We start from the raw sequence: 20,764 nt of genomic DNA, 5'->3' as shown, positions 1-20,764 counted from the left end.
ACATCAGGCAAATGACTTGGTTCCAGACCTCTTCTAGCAGCACTGTTACCAGGCACATTAAACCAGTTTCAATTTCTATCAGTTATAATTTCTATAAACCACTCTCATTTTTCTATCACAGGAAATTCTTGGTGTTACTCTTAACTCGGTGAGAAAGGATAGACAGCACCTTCCCTAATGTCCTCCCATACTCCCTTACTTCACCAACCCGAGACGAGGGGAACATCACCTATACGTGCGCTAGTATGTCAATCTTCAGTGACACCCAATCCACTGCAGAAGACAGAATTAGTTTAGGCAGTTGTTCCTAATCATTGCTCAGTGACCCTTGATTAAAAAGTGTGCATCTGCCCACATGAGGTGAAGAATAACCATGAGGTCCATACGTTGAACAGACTCTTGACGCACATGTCAAGAGTGAACAGATGGGCGAGATACTAGTGGACACTCAATGCCCATAAAATCAAAATACAGCAAGGAGTCTGGAAAGCAGGGAAGAAAATAGTGAATTTCTTTCCTCCGAGATTCCTGAGGGTAAACTTAAGACAGTTGTTCGGAGAAAAACACACACATTTACTGGTGTTAATTACAGTCGGCTGCTTGTTTTACAGAGTATAGTTTTGTGTTGTCCAAGTGCATTGGTGTGGCATTACTCGTTGACTGATTGCAGAAATAAGACTGGATCTCCCCTCGATCTTTTACCCATAGCACCATCCAGTCTCCCCATGCCAGGAGGGAACTCTACTTTTACCCAACAGGTATGTGAGATTCTCTGGTATAAAATAATCATTAAGGTTCTGTGAAGCAACTTTGGATGTTTTTCAGCATTAAAAGTGCTGTGTAGCTGCAAATTGTTACTAAACTTTATTTTATTCTTCTACAAAAACCTTGACCAGGTCCGAGCAAAAGTGCGAGAAATTGAGGAGCAAATTAAAGAACGAGGTCAAGCTGTGGAGGTCAGATGGTCATTTGATAAGTGTCAGGAAACGAATGCAGGTAATAGCAAATCTTGATGTTGCGGATGTTTCTTTCAGTGCCACATTTAAGTGGACTGATACAGACCAGAATTACATTTTTCTTGTTGAATATTGACTATAACTGAGATAGTTAAGCAATTTGTAAAGACAAGTGTCATGGGAGTGTCCCTTTAAGAAATGTTTCTGTCTTATCACATGGCTTCAGTGATGTCATTGTATGGGTGGAGCTGGGCTGTGGCTCCGTGAGTTTTTACTTTGAGTTTGGACTGGTTTGAACTGCACAGGTTGAATGAAGTGTCTCTCTATCTTCATTTTAAAAGCTGTTCCAGACTATTTGGTAATTTAAAAGAGACAACTGCTTTCCCGGAAGGAATTCAAATCTGCTGTTTGAAAAGGGGAACAGAGTATCAATAACAAGTCTTATACACTGCGAATGCCGGATGCTGGGACATGCCTTTGAAAAGGGGTTTCTGGTTTTACTTGGATTTTGTTATTGAATTGGAACAGTTAAGGGGGAATTCATGGGGTATTTATGTTTGTAGTTGATAAAAATTCTTACTGTGTGTGTTTATACAAATGTTAACTAAATTCGTAGAATAAAGCTTGTCTTTTTGATTAAAAGCGCTTAAGAACTCTGTTGAATAACACCTGAAAGGCAGGCTCTGCTGCGCCTTCCAGCCAAATTCAATAAACAGTTATAGGTCAGGTGAAATCCATAATATACTTTGGAGTTTTCTAAGCTCTGACCCATAACACAAGGAAATACTGTCATGGATAGTTTTTGGAGGGATCTCAACCCTACCTATCTGCCTTTTCACCATATATTTAATCCTCGAGAAATGTATCTCATTTTATGGTAAACCCATTCATTCTGTCCGGTTTTGTGTTTTCCCCAGGGAATTTACCTGACATTGTAGGATGGAAACATTCCATTGGATTTCTTTCTTATTCCCAACCATATGATTTTAGATTTAACGTGTCTTGGTATTTAAGCACTTTCCTATAGGGATTTTAGATTTTTCATTAAAGTGCCAAAATACTATTTATTTGGCCGTATATTCTCTTGGTTTTTTTAAAGTAACTATATAAACACAAATAGCCATATGGAGCAATACGGTGCATCCCTGCCCATAGTTAAATGTTTCTTCCTTCAGGGCTGACTTTGTAGGGGAGGATAAATGGCAGACTCACTTAACAACCCACCCAGAGAACGCACTCTCTTACCCTCTACCCTACCATCACCACCCTCTTGGTAATGATAAGGACTGAGGTAGTGATTTGTTTTTCAATTCAAAAGCTGAGTCGTTGCAGATAGTTGCCTCAGTCGCCAATTCTCCTTTTTCCAATTCCCTGACTTCATTCCCTGATATCTTTCCTCATTCCCTGCTATTCTTTCCCATCATTTTATTCATCCTAGTGATGTACATGCTCTCCTCTCTCTTTCTCCCATTTGTTCTTTCCCATGCGCTCACTTTCCCGTTCTCGCTGGTTGCAGCCACGTTGCGTTCACTCCGTCCTGCATGGTGATCATTCACTCTCTTCGCCCTTGCGTGACAGTCGCTTGCTCCTTCCCACACTGCACGTTTTCACTCCTTCCCGCACTGCGCACTCCTTCCAATCGGGTACGGTACGCTCTGGTCCAGTCGCGTATAGTGCACCCTGGCTCCGATCCCGTGCGTCGCGCTCCGGCTCCGATCCTGCGTTCTGGCTTCGGTCCCGTGCGGCGCTTTCTGGCTCTGATCCCGCGCGTCATGCTCTGGCACTGAACCCGCGCTCCGGCTCCGATCCCGTGCACCGCGCTCCGACCCCAATGATGCACGCTGGCTCCGACCCTGCGTACCGCATGCAGGCTAGCTAAATTGCCACGCGCCGTGCTGGCTGGCTTGCTCCCTTCTTTCCCACCGCCGTCCTTCCCTGGGCCCCTTTGGAATTTACGAGATTTGACTTATGTCTGTAAGGGGGGTGTTTGGATAGGCGGAATATGCACTGCATTTGAAGTAAATGTGAACTCTAATCACAAGTGTGGTGATTGTTGAGGGTAATTATCCTGCCGACCAAATATGATTTTTTTTTTTTCCTGATTTCCATTTCCTACTTGACCTGTATTCTGTGACTTAGTGATGATGGCTGTGAAGCAAAAAATCCTCTGTTTCAACCATGCCCTCGCTTCCAAATTAAGCCAGTAAAGCATTGTGTCATTTTTTGTGGAAAACAAAAAGTTTGCATCTCTCATGGTACTGGTCTCATTTGCATAGGTTTTACTATTGGTCGTGTATTGCATACACTGGAGGTACTTGACAGCCACAGCTTTGAAAAATCCGATTTTAATAATTCATTGGATTCACTGTACAACAGAATATTTGGATCAGGACAGAATAAAGATGGGCACGAGGTGAGTTTAACGTCTTCTGTATAAAGCAGTTGAAACATCGTCTGTTTTATGAAAGATACCACAATTTCTACTTGATTTTCTTTTGAATGCGAGATTTCTTTTCTCTGGTATAATTTTACAGTTGCCAACTGTCATCCTTGCTCAGTGACCGCTTTAAATTCATGAATCTGCATGTTAATTGTTGGACCTTAAGAGGAACAAATGCTTTGCATGCATATTTTCTGGCAGAGCTAGTTGGAAGGTTAACTGATTCGTCTACCCTTTACCCTTACCCAGAGGCAATTGGGAAATTGGAATTGTTTTAAAAACAAACAACTGAAATGTTAATATATGGGCTGGCCAAATGCCTCAAAAATTGAAGTTTGTTATTAACTTATTTCACTGCAGTGCTTTCACAGGCTATTAATGAACAGATTTGTTTAAAATATTGAAGAGATAATCTTGCCGAGTTGCTCTTGCAGAGGGCCAGCAGGGATATAATGGGCCAAATGGTCGCTCTATGTTGCAACAATTGTATGATTGTGTGATTTATTCACAATTATTTAAAGAAAGAGGAACTGTGTTTTCTATTAATCTCAGCTCACATCTTCACCTTCAACTTGGGGAGCTGGTTTGACATTTAGCCCTGAGTTTGATTGGATGAAATAACTTATTGTTATAGTTTACTGTCTTAACAATTCCAATAAATTTAGTTTAGGTAGTTCAAATGCAGTTCAATGTGGAAATGGGCCAACAGGACAAATGGTTCTCTTCTGATTAAGGATCCATACCGACAATATTCCTTTTTTTTAAAATGCTGACAGGGCAGCACGATAGCACAGTGGTTAGCACAGTTGCTTCAAAAGCTCCAGGATCCCAAGTTTGATTCCCGGCTTGAGTCACTGTCTGTGCAGAGTCTGCACATTCTCCCCGTGCCTGCGTGGGATTCCTCCGGGTGCTCCAGTTTCCTCCACAGTCCAAAGATGTGCAGGTTAGGTGGATTAGCTATGCTAAATTGCCCTTAGTGTCCAAGAAAGAGGTTAGGTAGGGTTATGGGGGTAGGGTGGAGGTGTACGATAGGGTAGAGTTATGGGTTTAGGTAGGGTGCTCTTTTCAAGGGCCGGTGCAGATGGGCCAAATTCTCCTCCTGCACTGTAAAATCTATAATCTATGAATGTTCATTTCTGTTTTTGCTTTAGATTTCTTGTATTTACAATTTCTTATTTTTATTTGTTGACATTGGTTCAGCATAACTAGAATTAAGTTAGCAATTTCACTCCGTATAGCCACAGAAAAGATTGAAATGACCGAGAAATGTCACATGGTGCTATAGAAGTGTGTTTTGAAGTTGGGACTCAGACAGGTTATTGAAGTAAAAAAAGAGTGAACCTCACTTAGCATCCGACCAAGTTATACTTAACTTGTGAATAGTTTAATGTTGGTACTGGTTTGTAAAAAATATAAAATTCACAGCCGATGAAAACATTATACTATAAAAAGTCCCTAGTCCTGCTTAATACTGCTTACCAAAAGTAATTTTCTTTAAAAGTTAAAACATTTTCTGCAGTGATGTGCTCACAAAATGTTCGATTTCCAACTTTTGTAGTATTTTAAATAATCAAAATATCCTTTGTTGACAATATTTAATAATAATATTTATTGTCACAATGTAGAGATGCCGGCATTGGACTGGGGTGAGCACAGTAAGAAGTCTTACAACACCAGGTTAAAGTCCAACAGGTTTGTTTCGAATCAGTAGCTTTCAGAACACTGCTCCTTCCTCAGGTGAATCAGGTCCTTCACCTGAGCAAGGAGCAGTGTTCCGAAAGCTAGTGATTCGAAACAAACCTGGTGGACTTTAACCTGGTGTTGTAGGACTTTTTATTGTCACAAGTAGGGTTACATTAACACTGCAATGAAGTTACTGTGAAAAGCCCCTAGTCGCCACATTCCGGCACCTATTCGAGTACACTGAGGGAGAATTCTGAATGTCCTAATTACCTAACAGCACGTCTTTCGGGACTTGTGGGAGGAAACCAGAGCACCTGGAGGAAACCCACCCAGACATGGGGAGAACGTGCAGACTCCATATAGACAGTGTCCCAAGCCGGGAATCAAACCTGGCACCCTGGAGCTGTGAAACAACAGTGCTACCCACTGTGCTCCCTGCGTGTTGTTTGAGAGTTGCTGCCGTTCACTATTGAACCTGTGGCTTTCCTTTCCCAAACCATTGAACTCATCAATCATGATTTGTAGTTTTGTTTTTAATAAATTTAGAGTACCCAATTCATTTTTTCCAATTAAGGGGCAATTTTGTGTGGACAATCCACCTAATCTGCACATCTTTGTGTTATGGGGGGAAACCCACGCAAACACGGGGAGAAAATGAAAACTCCACACGGACAGTGATCCAGAGCCGGAATTGAACCTAGGACCTTGGTGCCGCGAGGCAGCAGTGCTAACCACTGCACCACCGTGCTGCACAATCATGATTTGTAGTTGTGTGCTTTTTAAAGTTTGTTGGATAATAGCTTACATTACCCCTAGCCTTGTTATTTCCAATTGAGTTTCATATCTATTTTGCTTTAATTTTTTATTTCAAACCCATGCTGACCTTTGTTCCCTTTAGTTAAAGCACACCTGATGTGCAGCTAGTCTAGTCATTCAATGTTGAATCTGATCAATCAATGTTCAGAGTTGAGGAAGTTCCAGGATTTTGACCAACTACAGTGAAGGTACAGTGATATAGTTCCAATGTCAGGAATTACAATGGTGTGTGGTTTGGAGGAAAACTTGCAGGTGGTGGTGTTCCCATGCATCTGCTGCCCTTATCCTTCGAGGTGGTTGGGGTGACTTTAATTGAGGGAAATTCTGACCAAAATATTTAATTTGTGTGTTGATTTCTCCTTTTGAATATACAGATTCTTGCTAGGGTTGAATTCTCTGTGCAATGGAATGGCATAGTCAGCAGACCATAGTCATCACTGGAGGGCACTTCAGCTATATCTTGAACACATTCCTCACCCATTGTACACATGTGCACTTCGAACCAATACATCTTGTAGATCACCCCCTTTCCTAGACGTACCCCAGCCCCACTGCTGCGCAGAAAGGATCTGGTCGCTTGGCACAAATTATGAAATGAACTTCACTGGACACTATGGCACATTGCCACATTATACATTTACTCGCTTAATCATAAAGAAAAATTTTCTTCCGTCCCAAAGTTTTCTAATGTATCTTAAAATTTAAAACCATTTGCATAAATTAGAGAATATAGCATTACACGCCTGCTATGGTCTCGTTGAGTTCTTGATCCTCTTCCACTTCCTTTATGCTCCCTGAGTTGGAGGAGAGAAATGAGCTCATACTTTGAGGCTTTTTATGTTTTGGCTTCCAATCAAATTGTAACAGTTTCCATTGCATTTATGATTTTCCTCTGTCCAGATGTTGCCAGATGATGACGCAGTGATGACATTGCTATGTGAGTGGGCAGTGAGCTGCAAGCGTTCAGGCAGACACCGGGCCATGGTGGTGGCAAAACTGCTGGAGAAGAGGCAAGCTGAGATTGAAGCTGAGGTAAGATTTCTGCTAGTTGTCTCTATTTCCAATTTTTATTTGAGACTCTTATGTTTGTGCATTGTTGTTCAGTTGAATCAAAAGTGGGAAATAGAATTTCCTGCATCAAAGTGTAAATCAGTGGAATGTGTTATTTTGTACTTTGTTCTAGAGAGTATCCTTATTATCGCAGAGGCGTTTAGGAGTTTGATCATTGTGCCAAGTGAATTTCAATCTCAGATGGGCCTTGCAATTATTAGATATTTTGTTTAATTTTTATAATAATCTTTATCGTCACAAGTAGCCTTACATTGCAATGAAGTTGTGAAAAGCCCCTAGTTGCCACATTCCAGCACCTGTTCAGGTATACGGAGGGTGAATTCAGAATGTCCAAATTACCTAACAGTGCTACCCACTATGCTACCTTGCTGCTCATAATTTTAACAAGTTAATAAAAACTAACATTAAGATAATTCTTTGGAAGACTCCAGGGTGAGTAGGTAATGGTCCATCTTTGAACAGACAGAAGCAGAGGCCCATGAAGCATTGAACTGGACATCAATGGAGTAATGTAACTTTTACAATCATGGATGGCATGGTCAGCCACATAAAATATTAGAGTTTGAAGAGGCAAGATGACTAATGCGGTTTGTAACTTTGTTAGGATGAGCTCAATGTTGTCAGGAGGGTGAGAGCAGACTGAAACAGGAAGATTTGAGAGCTTTTGGTATGGAAACAAAATGTTTGGGGGTCTTAGAGAAGGAAGAGCGATGTGTTGAGTAGCTTTTTGAATATAATGACTTTTCATGGGTTTAAAAGAAAGGTTGTGTATGGATCGAGGGATCAGAAGCATGGTCTCATGCAGGAGTTTAGCTTAAAGATAAGATGGGAGAGAAATTAGAGTGGCAAATATTCCCAGATAGAAAAGATGGGCTGCTAAGGGGTTGGTCAGGGCTGCAAAGGATGAGGAAGACGTTATGGTAGTGGCAGATACAATTACAGGGATATTCTTGGTTTTGGTGACAAAAAAATACATAGTGTTTTCCAGCTTAATTTGGAGACGAGGCAGGAGGGACAGAGCAAAGGGAGAGCAGACATTTTGTTATAAATAAAAGGAGCATTGAGGTATGCTTAGAAGTATTTGCCCAAGGAAGCAAAAGCATTGTATTGTATATCTGAACATGGCTAAACAGATCCAACATTGAATGACTAGACCAATTGTACATTAGATGTGCTCTGTATGATGTCAGAACTTCCTGGGCTAGTGCGCGGCCAATTCCAACCTGTCATAACACCCTGGGCAATTATAGTTCCCTTGACCTGGAGTCATAACACAGGTGAAATAAGATTCTATTTAAAATACCCAAGGTCCTTGGCTGAGCCCAGTAAACCGCAGTCACAAGGTTTGTGACTTTAACATAAGTGATGTGTTATTATGTACAACATTATAATTAAGCGAACAGAAAATGTAACTCACTTATACCCCTTTCCCATCTGCCACATTCCTAACTGCCCTCACTCTTTATTTTTATATAAATATATATAATACGCGTACGCACACACACAAGAGAGGAAAGGCTAGTTAGGAGGGAAATAAATTATTAATTAACCAGAAGGACAAACAACATGGGAAAGGCTTGTTGAGAGTAAATAAATTATTAATAAACTAAAATGATAAAGGATCTTTGATGCAATGGGATGAGTTCCAGTTACTGCTTTTCTGAAATTCAGACTTTCATTTTGGTGGTACGTCCTTCTAGGTTTGAGATGGTTTTCTCTGGCAAGGCTGCTACTTTCTCTGCAGATTCAGGATAATTTCAAATTTGCAGCAAATATGTGCCAGGCATTCACTGGTTTTAGAACAATAAAGCAGTTCTTTCACTTAAGAGGTAAAGAGACTATTCCCTTCACTTCCCAAGATCTGAGCACGTCTGCAAGTTCTCTCAAAGCATCAAGCAGGAACCAATCACTTTTTGTTGTCAGGCAGAACACAGTTGCTGGCCAACCCACCAGTTGCCATTAGCCAATCGAACCAACTTTCTCCAAAACCGGTTCCTAAGATTCACAAATAATAAAATAAAAAGAAATAGAAACAAAGGAAATAAACACGAAGGCCTCTTCCAGTAAAAGAAACAAAGATCAGAATGGGTTTTAAATAGTTGGTGCCTTAATAGTAACCAAGGCTGAACAGGTTAAGGGAGTAGTTGAGCAGATTAGTAGTGACAGTGTGCCATGGTTAGGGCAGCACGGTAGCATTGTGGTTAGCAAGTTGCTTCACAGCTCTAGGGTCCCAGGTTCGATTCCCTGCTTGAGTCACTGTCTGTGCGGAGTCTGCTAGTTCTCCCCGTGTCTGTGTGGCTTTCCTCCCGGTGCTCCGGTTTCCTACCACAAGTCCTGAAAGACGTGCAGGTTAGGTGGATTGGCCGTGCTAAAATGCCCTTAGTGTCCAAAAACGGGTGGGTGGGTTGGGTTGGAAAGTGTGGGATTAAGTGGGGTGCTCTTTCCAAGGGCCGGTGCAGACTCGATGGTCCGAATGACCACCTTCTGCACTGTAAATCCTATGATTCTATGAATGCCAGAGGAGAGTGAGAGTTTGAGTGAATTTGTGAGTAAACTATATGAGAGTTTATTCTAGAGGAGGATGATTGCGGAATGTGTGTGAAAGATATGGGATTTAAAAGCTGCGGGTAACATGGAAGAGGTGTCATGTGGACTGGACAGGTCATGAGAAATAGTGATCCCAATCTAGGGATGGTGGGTTTAAAAGTGATGGCCTTGGATTTATGTGGTGAATGAAATTGAGTAATGATAGGATGGCAGAGTGGGATGGGGAAGTTTAGACAGTTTTAGGCTGAAATTACTGAGAATAATGAATGGACCATTGCACAGGTTAAGAACATGGGATTGGGAGGGAGGTGCATGACTGTTTAAATGTGATAGGAAATTGAAAGAGGGTCAGTTGGAGAAAGAAGCTGCCAAGGGAGTGGCCAGGCGAGACCAGGATGGGAGTTGGTTATAAAAATTGTTACTGTGGCAATGGTTTGGGCAAACAATTAATTCAAGAGGAAGACTTAATTGAAGGAGAAAGAGAGAACCTGTCAGCTATATTTGTAAGGTTGTTTGGACAAACCTTTTCTGGAGACAGCACTACAAATTCCAAAGAGATTAATTGTTCCTTGTCTAACTTCATTCCGCATAATTTCAAGCAAAATACCAGTCAATGGGACCAATTGATACAGCTTTCTTCCTTCCTTCATGCTTAGGCAAGAATCTCTGAGTTTCTGTACGAGTCAGAACCCTTTCTGACTTTGGAAATATACACAAGCACAGCATTTTGACGAAGAATGTGATGTGATTTATTGTCTGGATTATGCTTCGACGGGAGCTTCTGTCTATAAATGTTTTCTGCTATCTTCAAAAAATATAGGCAGCACGGTAGCATGGTGGTTAGCATAAATGCTTCACAGCTCCAGGGTCCCAGGTTCGGTTCCCGGCTGGGTCACTGTCTGTGCGGAGTCTGCACGTCCTCCCCGTGTGTGCGTGGGTTTCCTCCGGGTGCTCCGGTTTCCTCCCACAGTCCAAAGATGTGCAGGTTAGGTGGATTGGCCATGCTAAATTGGCCGTAGTGTCCTAAAAAAGTAAGGTTAAGGGGGGGGGGGGGGGGGGGTTGTTGGGTTACAGGTATAGGGTGGATACGTAGGTTTGAGTAGGGTGACCATTGCTCGGCACAACATCGAGGGCTGAAGGGCCTGTTCTGTGCTGTACTGGTCTATGTTCTATGTTCTATATGCATGTTAGTCATATTTGTGAATGTTGAGAGGTAAACACGCTCTATTACTATTGTTAAAATCAACATTCCTGGGAAAGCTCCCTGCATATAACCTATGCTTACCCAATGTATGTAATAGAATAAAACTCCATCCGCTCTGCCTCACTCAGTGCTCTTCAATTACATACATTTTTCTCTTCAAGTGAGACTATTGGCTTAATACTGAATTGTATGGAGTCCTGTGATATGAACTCACGCACGCTCAAAATTTAGTTGGAGCTGAGTGAACGGGTTTCATCTAGTGACTGGAAGATTTGGTGTTTTCAAGGAAATCTGTGTCCACTTATAGCATTCTCACTTTTAAGTCAGAAGGTTGTTGATTCACTAAGATTCACTACAATACCTGATCATGCAAACTAAGATGCTATTTCAGTGCATAGATTGCTACGTGCTGCAATACTGAATGCTGCAATATTAGTAGTGTTATCTTGTGGATAATATGTTAAACGGGCACCTCATTTATCAGATGGGCTGTCCTGGCCAACATTTCTACCTCAGTCCGCACCACCTGAAGTCGCTGATCTTGCCACTTGTTAGGCTTTTCTCTATACAAATTAGTTGCTATATTCATCTACATAAGAATAATGGAGGAGGTGGTGGTGTAGTGGTAATGTCACTAGTGGGCGAGTAATCCAGAGACCCTGCTCTGTGGACACAGGCTCCCACCATGATAGTTGATGGAATTTAAATTTTATTAATAACATTTGAACTAAAAAATAAAGCTAGTCTTTGTCATCGTGACCATGAAATCATTGTTAACTGTATTTTAAACCCACCTGGTTCACTAATCTCCTTTAGCGAGGGAGATCTGCAGTCCTTACCTGGCCTCGTCTACATGTGACTCCAGACCCACTTCTTGCGTGCCCTCTGAAATGGCCTCGCAAGCCACTCGGTTGTATCAAACCACTTCAAAGTCTAAAAGAAATGCAACTGATGGACCACCTTGCAGGACCTGCACACTAGTAATGACAATGGCAAACCCAGCCCTGTTGATCCCTGCAAAGTCCTCCTTACTAACATCTGGAGTCTTATGGAAAAATTGGGAGAACTGTCCTACAGGCCAGTCGAGCATAACAGCCTAATATAATAATACTCACCAAATCAAACTTTAAGGCAATCGCCCAGACATCACCATCCAAATCGCAGGGTATGTCCTGTCCCACCAGCAGGACAGACTCACCAGAGGTGACCCACAGTTGCATGTAGTCAGGCGGGAGTTTGTCTGGGTGTCCTCAACATTGATTCTGGCCAAAGAAGTCACATCATATCAAGTCAGATAGGTAAGTATACCTCTTGCTCATTACCATCTACCGCCAACCGCTCTGCCTCCCTCGGCTGATGAATCAGTACTCCTCTATATTGAAAACCAATGGGAAGGAGCATGGAGGGTGACAAGGGCACAGAATGTACTCTGGGAAGGGGCTTCAATGCCCATCACCAAAAGTGGCCTGGTGTCATCATGACTGACCAAACTGGCCAATTTCTAAAAGATGTAGCTGCTAGATTGGGTCTGTTGATGGGTGTACCAACAAGAGGGGAAAACGTACTTGGCCTTGTCCTCACCAATTTACCTGTCACAGACGCATCTGTCCATGACAGTATTGGTAGAAATGATCACCACACTGTGGAATTTTCACATCGTGTTGTGTGGCATTACCACCATGCTGAATGGGATAGATTTAGAACAACTCGAACAACTAAAAACTGGGCATCCACGAGGAGCTGTGGGCCATCTGTAGCAGAATTGTGTTTAACTGTAATCTGTTATCTCATGACCCTCTACTGTGACCATCATCTTTGCAGATCAATTCTGGTTCAATGTGAGCGTAGGAGGAACAGGAACAGCACCCTACATACCTAAAAATGAAGTGTCAATGTGGAGAAACTACAACACAGGACTACTTGAATGCCAATAGGTAGAAGCAGTATGCAATAGGCAGTCCAAATATGTGCAGGTTAGGTGGCATTGGGGTTACGGGGATAGGGTGGTGGAGTGGGCCGGTGTAGAGTGCTCTTTTGGAGAGCCGGTGCAGACTTGATGGGCCGAATGGAATCCTTCTGCATTGTAGGGATTCTATGGATCAAAATCCAACCCGGCCAATTATTGCCTCATCATTCTACTTGTGATCATCAGCAAACTGATGGAAGGAGTCATCAGCAAAGCTATAACCTGCTCACTGATGTACAGTTTGGATTTCTGAACTTTGACCCAGCAATAATAAAGGAAAGGTGATGTAGTTCCAAGTGAGGATGACCTGTGACTTGGAGGAGAAGATACATGTGATAGTGTTCCAATGTATTTACTGCTTTTATTCTTCAAGTGGTAGAAGTTGGGGTTTACCTACATGACATGGAGTGCAGTGGTTCAAGAAGGCAGCCCACCATCACCTTCTCGAGGCCAATTAGTGATGGCCAATAAATGGTGGCCTAGCCAGGGAAGCCCATATCCTGTGGATGAATAAATAAAAAATGTTTTCACTTAAAAAGTAATAATTTAGTTATAATCGGGGACTTAATGCCTGGATTATATAGAATGGGATAGTAAAGGGTAGAGGGGGGGTCAAGAATGCCAAGAATGTGTTCAGGAGAATTGTCCACGTAGTATGTTTTGAATCCAGTGAGAACAAAAGCACTACTAAACCTGGTTCTTGGGGTTGAAGGTGGACCAAGTGGATCATGTGTCTGGGCGAACGTTTAGGGGACAGTGATTATTGCATCATAAAGTTTAGATTGGCTATGAAAAAGGACAAAGAACAATCTGGAGAAAGAATAATGAACTGGGGAAAGCCAACTTCAGTAAGGTAAGAATGGATCTTGGCCGAATAGATTTTAATCAAAGGTTGGCAACAATACGGTAATTGAACAATAGGTTGCCTTTAAAGAAAAGATAATCAGGCACAGCCAAGGTATATTCCCACAAAGGCGAAAGTTTGGGGCAATTAAATCCAGAACTTTCTTGACCAACAAATGAGACTAAGATGAAGAAGAGAAACTATTGATGACAGATAGAGATGGATAATACAACTGAGAACCAGCTGAATACAGAAGGTTCAGGGGCGATGAGAGAAAGCAAATAAGAGAAGCAAAGAGAATATGAAAAGTGACTGGCAGCTAACAAAAGGAAATTCCAAGTTTTCGATAGGCATATAAGTAGTAAAAGGAGGAGCTGGACCAATTGATGACCAGAAAGGAGATTTACTCATGGAGGTAGGAGGCATAGCTGAGGTATTAAATAAGAACTTTGCACCTATGTTTTCCGAGGTTGAAGGTACTGTGCAGGTCATGGTGAAAGAGGAGGTAATTTAGACATTTGAAGTATTTAAAATTGACATGGAAGAGTTATTAGGTAGGTTGTATGTACTTAAGGGTAATAAGGCACCAGGACTGGATGAGATGCATTCAAGGTGTCATGTGAGAGTTCCTTTAAGAAATGGGTGTTTATAAATGGGTGTGTTTAACCTCAGTAGTGGGGAAATTTCTAGAAACGATAATTTGGGACAAAATTAATAGTCACTTGGACGAATGAGGGTTAATTATGGGGAGTCTGTGGATTTGTTGAGGAAAAATTGAGTTTAACTAACTTTTTTGAGGTTTTTGATGAAGTAACAGAGAGGGTTGATGAAGTGTCACACAGCAGATGTCCAAGCAAAGTTATCTGGAATGGAAGGGACAATAGTGAATGGATAAAATTAGCTGAGTGGCAGGATACTGTGTGCAGTGATTAATGGATGTTTTCAGACTGGAGGAAGGTCTGTTGTGGTGTTGGTGTTTGAACCTTTGCCCTTTTTGATATGTATTAATGACCTAGAACTTTGTGTGCAGAGTACAATTTCAAATTTGCGGACAATACAAAGCTTGAAAGCATTGCGAATGGTGAGGAGCATAGTGATGGACTTCAAAAGGTTGGTGGAATGGGCAGACAGGTGACAGATGAAATTTAATGCAGACCAGTGTGAAGTGATTCATTTTGGTAGGAAGAACGTGGAGTGCATTACAAATGAAGGGTTATAATTTTAAAGTGGATGCAGGAGCAGTGGCACCATATATATGCATAAGCAATTGAAGGTGCCAGAACGGATTGGGTACTGGATAATAAAGCATCCAGCATCTGAGGCTTATTAATAGGGTCATACAAAAGCAAGACGGTTATGTTAAACTTGTATAGAACACTCATTCGGCCTCATCTGGGAATTATGTTCACTTTTGGAAACCCAAACTTTAGGAAAGGTTTAAAGGCTTTAGAGAGGGTGAAGAAAAGATTCACGAAAATGGTTCCAATGATGAGGAATTTCAGTTACACAGATTTCAGTGGTTGGAATTGTTTTCCCTTGAAGAAGAGAAGTTGAAAGATTTGATGGAGGTATACAACACCATGAGGGGTCTGGACAGAGTAGAGAGGGGAAAATTGTTTCCATTAGTGAAAGGACTGCGAACAAGAGGGCACAGATTTAAGGTCATTGACAAAAGAAAGAATGGAGACATGAAGAAAAACTTTCATGCAGCAACTGGTTGGAATCTGCCTGAGAGTGTGGTAGAGGCAGTTTCAATAGAGGCATTTAAGAGTCAATTGGATTGTTACCTGAATGGGAATAACGTGCAGGGCTTTGGGAAGAAGGCCAACCAATCGCACTAGTTAAATTGCTCCTTCATAGAGCCAGTGAGGACACAATGTGCCCAATGGTCATCTGTTATGCTGTAACTATTCTGTAATTAGTGTCCAATGCTTCGGGACATCCTAAGGACATATAGTGCATCATAAGCCAAAGATTTTCTATTTCTTGTGAGACCTGATAAGGGGACAGCACGGGAGCACAATGTTTAGCACTGTTGCTTCACAGCACCAGTGACCCGTGTTCAATTCCCGGCTTGGGTCACTGTCTGTGTGGAGCCTGCATGTTCTCTCAATGTCTGCGTAGGTTTCCTCCGGGTGCTCTGGTTTCCTCCCACAAGTCCCGACAGACGTGCTTGTTTGGTGAATTGGACATTCTGAGTTCTCCTCTGTGTATTCGAACAGGCACCAGTAACCAGAGTGCGGCAACGAGCGGATTTTAGCAGTAACTTCATTGCAGTGTTAATGTAAGCCTACTTGTGGCACTAATAAAGATTATTATTATTACCAACTTTAGCTGGAAGAGTTGGACAACATTGTTTTGAAGTTAGTTTCTTCCCTTGAGGAAAAGTGAAATTTGAGGTGAGAACCAAAGTACTTGGGAGAAAACAATATAATTTATAATTTTTGAAAAACTAAACTGAGGTGTTTAGTTGGTATCATGCATATGTATTGTGAATTAACATCAAATTGATTTTTTAAAAAAATATTCTCTGCTGTATATTTATTTGAATCCAGTAATATTTATAATCTATTCTTTACTCTAGAGATGTGGTGAATCAGAGGTAGTAGATGAGAAGGGATCTGTGTCATCTGGCTCTCTCACCAGTGCCAGCATTCCTGTTTTCCAGGATGTGTTGCTTCAATTCCTGGATACCCAAGCTCCAATGCTAAGTAAGTGTGTTGCAGGAAATAGGGGTACTATGCTGTGGCAGCAAACCCAACAAAATTGCTCTTTGGAAACCTGGAATCTGTCATTTTCATCACAATTAGGCCATGTGCTAAAATTTGATAATGCAGTTTGGTGGGATTTACATCATATTATGCATTTGTATGGGAGGGGTAGTGTGGAGAAGGTTGCCGACCATTTTTCATGAAGGTGCTGCCAGGAACCAGAATGAATAAACCGTAGCTCATTGTTCAACAGTAAAATATTAATTTCAAGTGCACGCTTATGCATTCATCCTAAGGTTTGACCATAAACTAGTTGCAAGTTTGAAACAATGGGTGTCGTTGCACTTTAATTTTACTTTGGAAAGGGCAGCAAGGTGGCGCAGTGGATAGCACTGCTGCCTCACGGCGCTGAGGTCCCAGGTTCGACTCGGCTCTGGGTCACTGTCCGTGTGGAGTTTGCATATTCTCCCCGTGTTTGTGTGGGTTTCGCCCCCACAACCCAAAGATGTGCTGGGTAGGTGGATTGGCCATGCTAAATTGCCCCTTAATTGAAAGAAATGAATTGGGTACTCTAAATTTAAAAAAAACTTTACTTTGGAAAGCTAAAACATCTGAGACGGACAATTTTCTGGAAGACTGCTACTTCCAGTTTCATCTATGTCTGATTTAATATAACAAGATGTCCACTCACTAGAACAGTCAGGCTGGGATTTCTACAAAAGCTGCTGGTATAAATCTTGTTGGAAAGCAAGAAGCACACATCTGGAATGCTTGGCTGTGCTCTTGCACCTAATGTGTGCAGTTGATTAAAAACATTCTCTCTGACTTCTATTAAAGTTGCACCAGCAGGCAACCATATTACCATGGATGATGCAACGTTACCTTAGTACTATGTTAGTTGAAATTATGTTCTCTACATTAAGTATGAGGTTCAAATCCACAAACCTTTGACTCGGAGGTGGAAATTCTGTGATATGCACACAATAGTCGACGTTAAAAAGAAACTGAGGAGCACCTTACTGCTGCTCCTGTATTCGATGTGAAATCATGAAGAAATGTGGGTTGGTAATTGGTTTATTGTGTCATCTGCATGACACTCAGGATATTTTGTTAATTCACTTTATGGCCGGTAAAGCGCATTTTATTGAGTGGTTAAATATTTTTCAAAGTTTGCAAGTAACTATATCGCTGTACGTGCTCCATTTTCCCCATGGGGAATTCAAGATTTAAATGTCATATCAAGATGCCACCTACTATGCCGTATGCAAATATTGCATTTGCCGTATAATGGTTGGGTCCTTTTTGTAGTTCAACGTCTGAAGTGAAAACAGAAAATGTTGTAAGTGCTCAGCATTTGTGAAGTGAGAAACAAAGTTAATATTTCAGGTTGATGACCTTTTATTAGTAAGTATTATAACTCGCAAAAATTACAAATGCAAGTCAGAAATGGGGCCTGCTGCAATGAATAACTCACTCCTAACTCCCCAAAGCCTGTCTACTGTCTACAAGGTATAATGATGTGGAGATGCCGGCGTTGGACTGGGGTGAGCACAGTAAGAGGTCTTACAACACCAGGTTAAAATCCAACATGTTTGTTTCAAACACTAGCTTTCGGAGCGCTGCTCCTTCCTCAGGTGAATGAAGAGGTATGTTCCAGAAACATATATAGAGACAAATTCAAAGATGCCAGACAATGCTTAGAATGCAGCATTTGCAGGTAATTAAATCTTTGCAGATCCAAAGATCGGGGTAACCCCAGGTTAAAGAGGTGTGAATTGTCTCTAGCCAGGACAGTTGGTAGGATTTCGCAAGCCCAGGCCAGATGGTGGGGGATGAATGTAATGCGACATGAATCCCAGGTCCCGGTTGAGTCTGCACTCGTGTGCGGAACTTGGCTATAAGTTTCTGCTCGGCGATTCTGTGTTGTCGCGCGTCCTGAAGGCCGCCTTGGAGAACGCTTGTGTGGTATCGTGGTTGCTGTTCTGAAGGCTGGGTAGTTTAAGAACAGCGACCACGACACCACACAACCCTGGCAATCTCTGCAAGACGTGCCAGATCATCGACATGGACACCACCATTACACGTGAGAACACCACCCACCAGGTACACGGTACATACTCGTGGGACTCGGCCAACGTTGTCTACCTCATACTCTGCAGGAAAGGATGTCCCGAAGCTGGTATATTGGCGAGACCATGCAGCCGCTGCAACAACAAATGAACGGACATCGCGCGACAGTCATCAGGCAGGAATGTTCCCTTCCAGTCGGGGAACGCTTCAGCAGTCAAGGGCATTCAGCCCTCTGATCTCCGGGTAAGCATTCTACAAGGCGGCCTTCAGGATGCGCGACAACGCAGAATCGACGAGCAGAAACGTATAGCCAAGTTCCACACACATGAGTGTGGCCTCAACCGGGACCTGGGATTCATGTCGCATTATATTCATTCCCCACCATCTGCCTGGGCTTGCGAAATCCTACCAACTGTCCTGGCTAGAGACAATTCACACCTCTTTAACCAGGGGTTACCCGTATCTTTGGATCTGTAAAGATTTAATTACCTGCTAATGCTCACATTCTAAGCAATGTCAGGCATCTTTGAATTTGTCTATATATATGTTTCTGGAACATACCTCTTCATTCACCTGAGGAAGGAGCAGCGCTTCGAAAGCTAGTGTTTGAAACAAACATGTTGGACTTTAACCTGGTGTTGTCAGACGTCTTACTGTACAAGGTATAAGTTAGGAATGTAATTGAATACTCTCCACTTGCCTAATGGAGTACAAGAAACTCAACTGCATCTAGGACAGAGCCCACTTGATTGGCACACTATCCAGCACCTTAAATATTTATACCCCCCAACCCAGGCACACTGTAGCAGCAGTGTGTACCATCTACAAGATGGAGCAACTTGCCAAGCTCCCTTTGGCATCACTTTCCAAAACTGCAACCACTAACCACCTAGGCAATAAGACACATGGGAACACAATCACCTACCTACAAGTTCCCCTTGAAGTCACAAAATTGACAGCTGGGTCAAAATTTTGGAACTCTGTATCCTACAACATCAAAGGTAAATTAAACAACCTTGGACCTCAGTAGCTCATCGTCACCTTCTTGAGGGCAGTTAGGAATGGACAATAATACTGGCTTTGCATTTAGTTAGTAGACTGTTCTCTAATTTCCCTATAAATGTTATGCTGAATTTCCCTCGAGCTGTTCAGTAGCCTATATCAAATGCTCAGTAACGCTACGAAGGCATTCAGGAACAGCCTGTATGGTACAGGCTGCTGTTTGCTCAGCCCTGGTTAGAGCATAGACTAGCAATTCATTTGCTGCCCTTGACCTTCTCTTAATTATCTTCCAGCTGATCCTAGTAGCGAAAGTGAAAAGGCTGAATTTGCCAATCTGGTACTCCTATTCTGTGAGCTGATCCGCCATGACGTTTTCTCTCACAATGTCTACATGTGCACACTGATATCCAGAGGAGACCTGTCATCAGAGCAGCACGTGCCCAGACCCCGCTCGCCTGTTGATGACGCTGTGGAAGAGCAGGATCGGAAGGAACATGAAGGAAATAACAGTGTTAAACTGGAGGTAAGGGGAAAAACAGGGACAATGTTGGGATTGATATTTTGAATAATAATTTCCTCTGTCCTCTAATTTGAGGAATCCTTTGGGCCACAATCTTAATGTTCGATATGTTACCAAAATGGTTGCGGGCTGTTGAGCTAGAATATCTGGTGGCTATTATATGTCACTTCATGTTGGGGCTGGGGCTGTTTAGCACACTGGGCTAAATCGCTGGCTTTTAAAGAAGACCAAGGCAGGCCAGCAGCACAGTTCAATTCCCGTACCAGCCTCCCCGAACAGGCACCGGAATGTGGCGACTAGCGGCTTTTCACAGTAACTTCATTTGAAGGCTACTTGTGACAATAAGCGATTTTCATTTCATTTTTCATTTTCATGTTGGATGCAACTATCCTAGTAGAGACAAATAAAATAAGCCAAATGACTGGAATGTGTCTGACCAAGCTCATCTTTTCACGTTCCAGGTTGAGGTATTAAAACGTACAAGTGGGGTTGGGGTGGGGATGTGAAAAGTTGCATTTTGGATTGGCATTGAGGGCAGTAAGTTTATTCCAGAGGACAGTGTAGTCTGTGTTTGCTGTGTTGAAAGCTTGGTAGCATGTCCCGCATATTTGGATACTGGTGCATATGTTTGTTCAGATCATTCAAGATTTGATCAACTTGGACCTCTCCCTGTGAAATTAGACTTTGCATCAGAAGCTCTGCCAATGTGCATTTTTTTTAGTAGCTAGAGCAAGAGACACAATATACTGATGAGTTTCCTCGTCTGTTGAAACCTAGCGAAAGAAAGTGACATTGGTGCTGATCACTGAAGCCATGAACAACATTCCTGAATATTTTACTTGCTGACAAATTCTTTAAAATATGAAATCAAGGTCAGAAACAAAACAGAAAGATTAGTTGAGTTCAGACGAAGTTAAACATTTCCTTAAAAAGA

General features: G+C 42.1%; 1 protein-coding gene across 2 annotated transcripts in view; it reads left to right on the top strand.

Moving 5' to 3' along the window:
• med12 (mediator complex subunit 12) overlaps window positions 1–20,764 on the top strand; it is a 207,604-nt gene that overhangs the window by 74,207 nt on the left and 112,633 nt on the right. For both annotated transcript variants that reach the window (XM_038776304.1, XM_038776305.1), the window contains exons 8-13: window positions 612–758; window positions 897–996; window positions 3,233–3,369; window positions 6,796–6,927; window positions 16,112–16,238; window positions 19,604–19,833. In XM_038776304.1, the coding sequence (XP_038632232.1) occupies window positions 612–758; window positions 897–996; window positions 3,233–3,369; window positions 6,796–6,927; window positions 16,112–16,238; window positions 19,604–19,833 (873 nt within the window). The remainder of the gene's footprint in view (window positions 1–611; window positions 759–896; window positions 997–3,232; window positions 3,370–6,795; window positions 6,928–16,111; window positions 16,239–19,603; window positions 19,834–20,764) is intronic.

Source organism: Scyliorhinus canicula, chromosome 17, assembly GCF_902713615.1.
Source record: "Scyliorhinus canicula chromosome 17, sScyCan1.1, whole genome shotgun sequence".
In the NCBI taxonomy this organism is placed as follows: domain Eukaryota; kingdom Metazoa; phylum Chordata; class Chondrichthyes; order Carcharhiniformes; family Scyliorhinidae; genus Scyliorhinus; species Scyliorhinus canicula.
This window is presented reverse-complemented; position numbering and strand designations above follow the sequence as displayed.